The sequence below is a fragment of the Liolophura sinensis genome, chromosome 1 (genome assembly GCF_032854445.1).
Source record: "Liolophura sinensis isolate JHLJ2023 chromosome 1, CUHK_Ljap_v2, whole genome shotgun sequence".
NCBI classification, from domain to species: domain Eukaryota; kingdom Metazoa; phylum Mollusca; class Polyplacophora; order Chitonida; family Chitonidae; genus Liolophura; species Liolophura sinensis.
In genome coordinates, this window is record NC_088295.1 from 73,126,022 (window position 1) to 73,137,628 (window position 11,607).

At 39.4% G+C, this 11,607-nt stretch overlaps 1 protein-coding gene across 1 annotated transcript; it reads left to right on the plus strand.

Moving 5' to 3' along the window:
* The first annotated feature begins 956 nt into the window (after positions 1-956).
* Positions 957-8,184, plus strand: LOC135463853 (equilibrative nucleoside transporter 4-like). Its single transcript, XM_064741311.1, has 7 exons — positions 957-1,434; positions 1,864-1,938; positions 2,457-2,695; positions 3,507-3,708; positions 4,363-4,550; positions 4,881-5,121; positions 6,167-8,184. Exons 1-7 carry the CDS (start codon positions 957-959, stop codon positions 6,319-6,321), a joined length of 1,578 nt encoding a protein of 525 aa, XP_064597381.1. The 3' UTR covers positions 6,322-8,184.
* The last annotated feature ends 3,423 nt before the right edge of the window (positions 8,185-11,607 follow it).

Here is an 11,607-nt window from a genome sequence, read left to right on the forward strand (position 1 = left end):
TAGATTTCCATGGTTGAATGATCTGAAGAATCAATACAGCAGGGGTAGCCCATAAAAGTGTGCGGATCCGGTCTTTTGGTGATCTCCCGGTTGATACAGTGCCAATCAAATGCTTCTTAACACCTAGTGCATTTTTTATATGCATTTCTATCGTTATGTACGTATGCGTGTATATTTGGGGGGGTGTTTTATCGTATGTATGTACGTATGTATGTATGTTTGCTTCTTTTACGCCTTTTCTATGTTTATGTATGTATATATGTGTATACATGTGTTTGCTTGTTTTACGTCTTATGTATGTTTATGTATGTATGTATGTGTGTGCTTGTTTTACGTCTTATATATATTTATGTTTGTATGTATATATGTTTGCTTGTTTTACGTCGTATCTATGTTTATGTATGTATGTGTATATGTTTGCTTGTTTTACGTCGTATCCATGTTTATGTATATATGTGTATATGTTTGCTTGTTTTACGTTCTATCCATGTTTAAGAAGAAAGAAATATCTGAAACAAGTGTCTTTTATTTTCAAAACTTCCTCTCAAGCTTTGTCTTCGCAAATTTTTCACTGTAAACTACCATATGCATATACGCTGTGCATGTCCTAGAAAGTACAAGTAGTTCACCATGAACTTATTGGCACACCTTGCACAGTTGGTCAGTGCTTAACCTTCAATGAACATCCTGCTGTGGCTGTTTATCTTCACACATGGTATCCTAAGCGGCATTTCGTTAAATAATTTGCGATTCCTGTGTCCGAGCATATATTTATTTCATGTTTCAGATTCACAGATGAAAAACGCCACTATCTTTTTCTGGGAGTATTTGCACATCACCAGGTCTCGCGGTGCTCCATGAATTGTTAACCAAGGCGGTTCTAATCGTCCACAGCTAGAGTAATCTCTTCAAGACAACATCCAGCCGCAAGACATCCAACAGAACATCCGTGCAAAATGGACGAAAACTTGTCTCGTGGCTTGACTGGGTACCAACAGCTGAAAGATCAGCAACAGGAGCGGCATAAAGGCCGTTCCAAGCCTCATTTGAGCAGTGAACGAGAGGTGCTAGCGGCGCCCCAGGACACCTGCAGTTGTATTTACCTATCGCTTCTATTGGCAGGCGCAGGGTTTTTGCTGCCATACAACAGTTTTGTCACGGCGGTGGATTACTACCAAGAACGCTTCCCTATGTCAACTATCATATTTGACATGAGTTTGACTTACATCTTGGTGGCGTTCGTCAGTGTGTTACTTATCAATATTTTGGTGGAGACGCTGAGCCTGCAGGTCCGGATTACGTTTGGTTACATCTTAGCGTTCTTCACGCTTCTTACTGTGACATTGTGCGATATCTGGTATAACCTTTTTCCGGACGATGTCGCCTACAGACTCACTCTCCTCGCTGTGGCCGTTGTCGCCTTCGGAAGCACGGGTAAATAAAATTTGTACAAGTTGTTTTAACACATTCTTGTGTTGGCCATACATGGCCATTTAAATGTAAATTTCCTGCAGAGGAGAACATTCTACACCAAATAATGTGAAACTTGTATATTTTAGTGCACAAAAACATCACAGATATGTGATGTATGTTGATTTATTTGACGGTATTTTACGCCATACTCAAATTACTTGTATACAAGTTAGTTATATATTGATCATTTATCCAATCTCATCCATGCTTTATAATTCTTTTCTTCATACAATCTTGTCTATTCTAGAAACATGTCTTCTGTAGTTTGCATACATTACACCGTATATCGCCCTTTCATTCTGTTTGAACCTCCAAAGAGAACATCCTATAAGAGAATGTCCGGTTTAAAATGAGGGCTCCATCCTGAAATTCATGGTCTCTATATTGCAGCTCAACAGTCTAGTTTCTATGGTTACACAAGCATGCTGCCAGCTCGGTACACACAAGCTGTCATGACAGGAGAAAGTAAGTGTAGTGGATACGTGGTTATATATGCTCACTTCGTGTCTTCAACCTTAATAGTTTGAGGAGTTGATAACATACGGTCCATGTACCTTGTAATATCGGGGTATTACAACTGAGACGGTTTGTATTAGACTGGCACATCTGGATTGTGGTATATAATCATTTTCCACGCTGTCCAGGCAATGCTTATGCCTGCCAGAGTTTGATCACATGTTGATACATTTGTTGAGTTGAAAATAAATCATGAATAATATTCAAAGGATGATTTTTGATACAAAAGGAACAATTATGGTATGTTTCAAATTTGTACGAGTTGTTTTAGCACATTCTTGTCTTCACAGATTACTGAACAAGCTTCAGTCACAGAAGTTTTCAACCCATGCACGTAAAATTAATTGAGCAGACGCTAAGAAACACAAATTGGATTATATACTAACAAAAAATAATAAGATCATTGAGAATAATAATAATAATAATAAGATCATTGAGAATTTGTTTTTCCTATTTGTATCTATCAGGTGCTGCTGGGTTGATTATTTCCATCAACAGAATCCTGACAAAGGCTATGCTGACCAACAAGAAAATTAACACCATGATATTTTTCTGCTTATCCATGGGGATGCTTTTGGTGTGTTTCATTGTCTTTCACCTGTCAAGGAAGAGCAAGTTTGTCCAGTTCTACATCCGGCAATGTCAGATGACGCTAATGGTAGAGGACCAGCGACCAATCACCAGCGGCGGAATGTGTCCGGAAGAAGTAAGCTTAGTAAGCCGCCAGCACTTCTTCTCATTGCATGCCAACTACTTATTACAGGCGCCTTTTGGCTTCCTGATCGATGGGTTGACTACACCCGGTTGGCTTTTGATTGGTTGGTTAGATTATTGAAGGCATGCGCAACTGGTTGATAATTTCAATGTTTTTTGTTTGTTTGTTTTTTTAATTTGTTCAAGCAGATTATGTATTGTTAATGAAAGAATGATGACCACGCTGTATGCAAACATAAGTTTGTATGATGGTTGACAAAAGAAGTTTTCGTTTTGCAGTTTTATATCAAGTTGTTTTTAACAGTTCTATATGACAAATGTCAAAGTGGAATGATGCATTTGGAAATGGCGATACATGGATATATATAGCTTTATTCAAAGCTGATATAGACAAAGCATTGTCATAGTTTATCCACTATTAGTGGTTGTAAACTGCGAAGTTATCGCATTATAAGTAAATTTAATGTGTATCTCTTGTTGTTTTGTCACACGAGACAATTGTTCATGAGGACTTCCCATATGTGGTTTGAGGATTCCAACAATGAAGAGATAGGTGTCGACCACAAAAAGGAAGTTTTTCATATATTCTAAGGATTTAAAAATCGAGGTTGAGGATAAATTATTTGATTTTTGTGAAACTATCATGTGTAACTGTTGAAAGAAGAATCTGAAAAATTCTTAAACTCATAACTTCAGTTCTATTCGTATATTTTGTGAGTGATATGCTGACTTTTCTCTCTCATGTCGTTACTCTAAGAACATCATTCCACACAGATACTTTACTCCACCGCTCTCCTCTATAGGTGGATATAGTTGATACGTCGACCGGACGGGGTCGATATGGTGTTCTGGCTATCCAGTCACCTACGTCCTCGGCTCCAGTGCTCCGTGAGGCCCCCGCGGCCCCCTCCCCGGCCCCCTCAGCTGCTGACCTCACCCAACCAACTGTGGGCTTCCACGGTCGGGGGGTAACATCTTACACAGGCATATGCTTTGCCATTAAAAGTAAGTCATTAATATAATTTGGTTCGGATTTCAATCTTAGCCAAACAAATGAAGATGAAGTACATGGTGATAAACTTTAAAAAAGCCATTTGTAAGGAATCATGTATGTACCGGTGACATGTTTTCATGAAATTGCTGTGTGGTTTTAGGTCTAGTACGACATTTAACGATGTATTCTTACATCTGGTTGAAGAGTTGTATTAGTTTACACAGTTATTTCCAAAAATAACTTTATTACACAGAAAGCCTACTTAGTTTTACAAGAGACTTTAAATACATGAAAAAAATAACTGGTGACATTACACCGTTTCGGACGTTTTCAAGATTGAAAGATAACAATATGCCTGCTCCCTAAGACAGTAAAGTGCTGTATTGATGCCATTGTCAGACCTTTGTCCATTTAGGTAGCGTGTTAACAATTCCAGAGTACGACGTTAAGCAATAATCAAAGAAATAAATGAATTCAATATTTACGTGAGTGAAACAAGCCCACTGTTTTATTACAATGGCCTCCGAATTATGTCCCTTCACAGTTCGTCTCGTTCACAATAGTGTTTGTTTAAACTCCCAGCCACAGTGTTGCCTTTGTCCACAGATATCTTTAATCTGGACACGCTGTACATGCTTGACTTATGACTTGTTCTCGCTTTACAGATGGGTTGTATTTGAGATACTTGGCGGCCAAGTCAGTGTGGCCCTACATGGTGTCTATAGGTCTGGCCTATTTCGTCACTCTCTGTCTCTTCCCTGGAATCGAGTCGGAAGTGATCAGTTGTTCCTTACATAGCTGGATGCCGGTCATTCTTATGGCTATTTTTAACCTCTGTGACTTTATAGGCAAGGTATGATATTGTATATCCCATAATGGGCCTGTGTTGTTTGTGACACTATTATATATAAATGTATAATATTACATGTATTTGCATGCCTAATACACGCACAATCTGTCCAATGTTTGACGTAGCCAGCAATCCACTCGTACTGGCTATTTGTATCACCAAACTTAAATGAATCTATTGATCGAAAAAACTGTGCCTCTTAGCTGGATACATTTTTAATGGATGGAATTGTTCCAATCTGCGACCAAAATTTTTCGATATCCCTTATAAGGGTCTCAATTTCCTTTTTACCGCGGAGCTAACGATGAGTCTGTATCACTTGACCTGTTTCAGATAATAGCGTCTATACGTTACGACTGGCCCACCGGTCGCCTGGTATTCTTTACCTTTTGTCGTCTGCTAATTGTCCCCTTAATGATGATCTGTGCCACTCCCAGAGAGGACCCCATTCTCAAAGAGGAAGGCTGGAGTATGATGTTATCCGGCATCTTGGGCATTACCAATGGTTACTTTGGAAGTGTTCCGATGATACTGGCCCCGGCAAAGGTACCAGAGGGACAGAAAGAGTTGACAGGTAATACGATCATCTTGTACATATTGTATGATGATAATGAGTTTAGTTTCATGGTGACTCCATTTTATCGAATGATGTGCGCAAAGTTTACGGTATGTATGCTTGACTCAACTTCAGTGGTGTTATGAACAACGGGCGCTGGCCACAGGCTTCTATTGAGTATAAATCTGTTTCATGCATATCACATGTATAGGTTTCTGATCAAAGACATTTCTCGGAATTTGGCTTTTTTCTAATCCTGAAATATTCTTCCAACTCCTTGGAGTTCCTATCACCTTTACCACCTTGCAGTACAGTGTATTACAGAAATGGTCTTGCGGCCTCATAAAACGTACCTCTTACTGCAGCCAATCCACTCCTGATGTCAGTGAGATCGTTGGCTCGAATCCACTTCTCGGCTGTTTAGCTGCCGCTGGTTTTGTCAGGAGGTTTGTCTTGGTAACTGACTCCCAGCCTTAACTTGTCTCCGAGACGTCGGTTTCTTCCGCCTACAAACCTGACAGCCAACATAAAAGTGGAAAAATATTTACTGCAGCGATAAAATATTAAGATATATGAACAGTTTACATGTACGATTTGTCGCGCAGACTCGACGAACAAAAGTAGGACAAAATCTTGATCATACGATTTCCATGCAACTTTCGACTAGAATCAATCCACAGTCATTTCATTCCTGTTCTGTTGGATTTGTTGAAGTTAATACGTCAAACAGCACAAGAGGAAAGCTTGATATAATATAAGAAGATAAATATAGATGTAAATACGAATTTCGAAAGAGTGGGAAGGACTCTTAAAAGTCTTGATTATTACTTATCAAATATTTATAATGTAATCCCTTTCTTTTGGATTTTTGGCGCTCATGCCTCTTTTGGATATCCAGTTGTCAGCCAAAATTCTTCTCAAACCCAGGGCGCTTTGCTCGAGGATATGTATAGTATTCAAGGCATACTATCACAGCTTAATTTCAAACTCATATACCGTCATTGTAGACATATACCAGCTGAGTTGTGCAGCTGTTTATTATAGTTATCTTTTCCTCCAATAGGTAACATTATGATGCTGTCCTATAGCATAGGCCTGACCACGGGGTCGGCGGTGGCTTATTTACTAGACGCCTGGCTCGGGGCACCACTGACTGTGAGCCCATGTGCACCTCTGAACATCACACAGGCGGGCAATTTGACATTGATAGGTCTGTAATTGAAAAGAGAATTGATGCCATGAGCGGATCTGTGGTGGACTACATCACATTTACCAGATGGTTCCGATGGCATACTGGCAGTGGCGTTAGCTTTCCACCGGAGAAAACGCAATTCCTTTTTGCTTTTTTCTTTGGAAGTAAACCACGGAGGCGATTTCGTGTACCGGGACATGTGGTCTTTGCAGAATACCTGTAAGACAAAATCTTCTGATTCCATTTAACACCGATAAAGGTTTTCAGGGGAAGATAAAGTTTTCCGGAATTTTGCCTGCCAAAATAAAACAAAAAAAAATAGGAAATTGCCTCCCAACAACATCAGCACCGGTTTGTTTGTTAAACCTGTCAAAATCATAATGTTAAAAGTCACTGGAAAACACGCCAATGTTGAACGTGACATCATTTCAAGACTCTCTTCTTAATGGGCTTTCTTCACAAGATGAACACAGAAGAAGAAAGCACCCCAGTAAAATAATCCAAAGCGTGATTGGATAAACTTCGCGATAAACACTGTAGACGTACCTGGGGGATATAAATTTGGATTCGTGTTGATAGCAACATATTATCTATTTGGTTCCAGTGTCACCGGATATTTGCAAAACCTTTGGTTTGACGGATTAAATAAACAATGCCAAAAATATGATGAATTTCACAGTTTTACTTAAGTACATATTGTAATAGCACACCTAACATAAATTATGTTGAAGTGTTAAAAAGCAAAGACTTTTCAAATGTAATTTCCAGGTTTTACATTGTACGCAAAACCGTACGAGTTACCTCCCTCAACCAGCAGACGAGCCTGTGGAATAGGTCGGCAGCCATTGCCATTCACCATCAAGTTCATATGTTTCGTGAAACCATTGCTCGCAACATTTTGACCTTGTTTTTTTAATATTCCGTACAGTGTTGGAAAGTCGGGCAGTAGTGACAAAATTCATAAAATGCATCTAATCGATGCTTACATCACTGGAAGTTGTTACTGGGGACTGTGCATGAATATCACGGACATTGCGTGGAATCAAGTACGTGTCAATAGTATCCTTTGTTGACTTGTTCTTTGAGTATACCCATTTATGTTTTTTTGCAATGCGCACGCATTTCGTGATGTGGCAAAGATGCTTTGGGCAAAGTATCCTGGTATCAATTTTTAAGACATAGTGGTACATAAAATGTAAATACTTGGGATTAATAGCTTACATTCACATAGACCTCAGTGGGGATTTGTACAAGCAGACACTCCAGCAATTTTTGATCATGACGTCACGTATGGAATTCTAGAATCTAACATAAATATTTTTCTCAATCAATGGTTACATAAGAAATATATACAAATTCCCCGCAATATTGAAATACATTCAAGAACGTATAGAGCGGTAAAAGGAACAAAAGAAATAAGCAAAAAATTAATTACAACGGTGGAAAAAGTGTGTTACAGTGTTTCCATGGCGTTTCGTAAAATAAATTTATTTATTTTTATTCTTAAACGGTGTAAGAAATGTAACGAAACGAAATTAAATGGAGCCAAGATATTTGTTTCACTTACTGATAATTTGTTTTTGATATTCTCCCGATATATTCTGCTGGAAACACGAGTGTACTATTTAACATACGTTAGCTTCTGTCGATGTAAAATAAACTTCCTGATGCACTGTAATTTCTATCTCATTTGGTCAACACATTGCCAAAAGCTTATTCATAAATACCGCGTGCTCTGCATATTTGAAAGGCCTCCAGTTATAGTTTAACCTGCGAATGGTTCTACTAAACCGCCATCACATCTGATGTACACGTTAAGAACTCTATCCCAGTTGACAGTTGCTACGCAACAACGTTTCCTATGTAACTGCCTTCTGATGTACATATCGCGGGGGGGGGGGGGGGTATGCCCTTTTGTCAGTGATTGTTATTGTTATAATGCCAAAATATACAGTTGTGTAGGCCAAATGTATGCTGACAAAAATAAACCCTACGGTCTGTTATAAAATATCAAGCAATTGATTGTCATGTTCGTCTCTGTAATGCTTGTCTAACCACAGGAAATGATTTTTACTGTTACGAAGACTTATGATTGTGGCTATGGCAGATTTTATTACGTTGTACGCGCATTCTGTGTCAGTATTAGCAGTCATTTAATCCATCCATTAAACCATGTTCATTTTAACGAAGTGGTAATATGTATTTATTTAGACCTACGCAAGAATATTTCACTTATACGACGGCGGCAATCATTGTGGTGGGAGGAAACCGGACAGAGTCCGGGGGAAACCCACGACGATCCGTAAGCTCCTGGCCGGATATGACGCCAGTATTATTTGAACTGGTAATAGAAACTATCCCATTTATGTAACGTTTAAAAACAAAATCTGTTTCGTATCACGTATTGGTTATGACATGCGTATGTATTGAAAATAGTAATTAAAACCTGATGGATTAAATTGTCACAGAAATAGAAATTTATTTGGCGCCATAAATGACACAAGAATGCCGTCTGAAGTGCCTATAAGTGAGAGTGTGTGCCACGTATATTGAGGAGTCAATGCGTCGAAACAAACATTCGTCTACCAGCCGTCAACCAATAAGGACGTTTCACGTCAATAATCGCAAAAACAATTCCTAAGACGACGTTTAACACACAACACCAAAGAGTTAAGAAAGTATCTAAAGTTCGAAAATAGAACATTCAAAGAGAAGCAGTCAAGAGTGTTTTCAGTGACGTTGGAGAAGCGCAAGGTGTGTTCCATGTGAATGAGTGAAATCATTCATGCAAATCGTTTAAGGTGACAGAATAAACTGAAGGAATGAATGCTTGAGGTTTAACGTCGTACTTAGCGATTTTTCAGTCACATGACTACGGGGAGTCAATAGATGTGTGTACATATAATGTGTCCCCTTGTGGCAGAGTGAAACCCCCCACCAAAGTGCTACGGCCACTGAAGTATCATGCCGAAGACAGCAGATATGACACCCCACCGATTATACTAACACCGGGTCAACCAGCCCTGTTTCCTTCCTCTAATCACTCAGTGTTGAGCACTAAGCGAGGCAGCAACAAGTGCCGGAAATTTTGGAAGCTGTGTACATATTTACTTACAAGAGAATTATACTCATTCTAATACTTAAGAAACTTAGGATGAAGATGTTTGAACACTCTCCTCAGACAGGGCTCAGTTATCTTGGTCCTATGCTGACCCCGGCAGAAAAACGTGATGTGGTGTGGACGAGATTTGGATTACCCAACCGAAACAACTGTACTAAGCCCTAACCGAAAGTAGTAGTTGTAAAGCAATAGCGGCAACGCCAGATTTGTTCCCCTCTTGTCTTTGGTGTAAAAAAAACAAAACATATGTGCTTCAAGTAGACACTGTCTCTAATGCATGCGTGTAAAGCTGTGGAAATCTGAATTTCTTTTTGGTCACCTTTCCAGAAAATTAATTTCATCGACACACACGTCCTGTTTCTATGTTAGACATTCATATTGTCCCAAGACCCATTCCACTACGAAGTGTGTACTCTTTCGCTTAGGTTTTTGCTGGATTTTTGGCTAACACTGAGTACTCCGCTGTTCACTCGTGTAAACTGAGTGATTTTAAAAACAGAATATTTACTTATTTATTTATTTATTTGATTGTTGTTTCACTTATAAGACGGTGACCAGCGTTATGGTTGGGAAGGGGGGGGGGGGAGGCAGACCTGCCCACGTACGGCCCGACCGGAGAGAAAGCCAGAATTAATTGGACGAACTCACTGCGACCGCGTTGGTGAGTCTCTTCTTGGCCATAGTGCAGCTCTGGCGTGCAACCACCTCGGCCACTGAGGCCCTCTGTACACAGAATATAGAGGACATGTTAAAAAAGGTCTGTCACTAGGGCTTCTGGCTATACCATTATTCTCATCACAGAAAATCGCAAGTTCGATGATAACTGGTTCGATCGAGGTTGTTTTAGGTTAGGAGGTTTCCAGGCTTTTGGTAAAGGCGATGGATTCCTCAGGGCACACCGGATTCCTCCATCTATAAACCTGACCGCCGTCATTTATATGAGTAAAGTACACGCTAGACACCAATCCAGTAAATCAATGAATGTATGCTTGGAGTTTACCGTCATACATACTTGGAAATTTTCCAGTCAAATGAGGGCGAGAGATCATTAGATGTGTGAGCATCGACTGTGTCTTCTTGTGGCAGGGCGAGCCCATTCCGCCGAAGTGCTGTTGCCAATGAAGTATCATGCCAAAGACACCTAGCTAATGACACCCAACCCACCAGTCACATTATACTGACACTGGAACAACCAGTCCTGTTTCTTTGCTCTAACCTCTTAGTGCTGAGGGACAAGCAAGTCAGCAACTAGTACCATTTTTAAAGTCTTTAGTATGACCCGACCCGGGTTTGATCCTGGGTCTCCCAACTTCGAGGCGGACATTCCAACCATAAGGTCGCCGAAGTGGTGTTCTGTAGTCTATTTCTTTTAGAGGGTTGCCTACATCTAGCTGTCTGTAAAATCAGTCATGCTCGCCACCAAAATTGCCTTCACTCAGGGATATGTAACAAAACAAACTCTACACATGGATATGTTGGAAGTTCGGTTCTCTTCCAAAGAAAAATCAAGTCAGAACACTTTTTTCTAATTCATAGAACTCATTGCCTAAGGTGACTTCATTATTTATTCAAATTTCCAATTTAATTATTCAAAAACAAGTGGTATGCTGGGAAATGGGCGTGGAGAGTAATTTGTTTTACAATAGTTGCACCAACATGCCGTGGGAAGAAACTACACGCAGTAATACAACTACACTACACTCTCAGCGAATGGACTACATTCTTTTATATAACAAAATTTCCTATTATCTAGCTTTAAAACCATACTGCCGTAAGATCATATACAACTAAAATAATAAAATTAATGATAAAATTAAAATTCATTTATTAAGGTTATATTATACTAGAACGTGGAAACAACTTCAAATACATGAGAGTCTCAGAAACAGAGATTAGAGTAAAATCGATAGCAGTTTAGGTAACTGGTGTCGCCCTACGTCAAAACATGATGAACTCCGCTCAATATCCAGCATGCTGCTAGTTTTTTAATAATTATGACGTCACTCGAAGTAATGGTTCTTGCCGTTGAACCGAGCTTATGGGCTTTAACATAATGAATTAGAAAAAGTGCTCTAACTTCACTTTCCCTGAAGTAATGTCAACTTCAAACATGTCAATGTGTAGTGTTTGTGTTGTTACGTGTCACTGGCTAAAGGCAATTTTGGTATCAAGTATGACTGATTTTACAGAC

Coding starts and splice junctions, on each gene's coding strand:
- LOC135463853 (XM_064741311.1), top strand. CDS start 957: ATGGACGAAAACTTGTCTCGTGGCTTGACTGGGTACCAACAGCTGAAA. Junction 1,939..2,456: donor AGCTGTCATGACAGGAGAAA/GTAAGTGTAGTG, acceptor TGTATCTATCAG/GTGCTGCTGGGTTGATTATT. Junction 4,551..4,880: donor TCTGTGACTTTATAGGCAAG/GTATGATATTGT, acceptor GACCTGTTTCAG/ATAATAGCGTCTATACGTTA.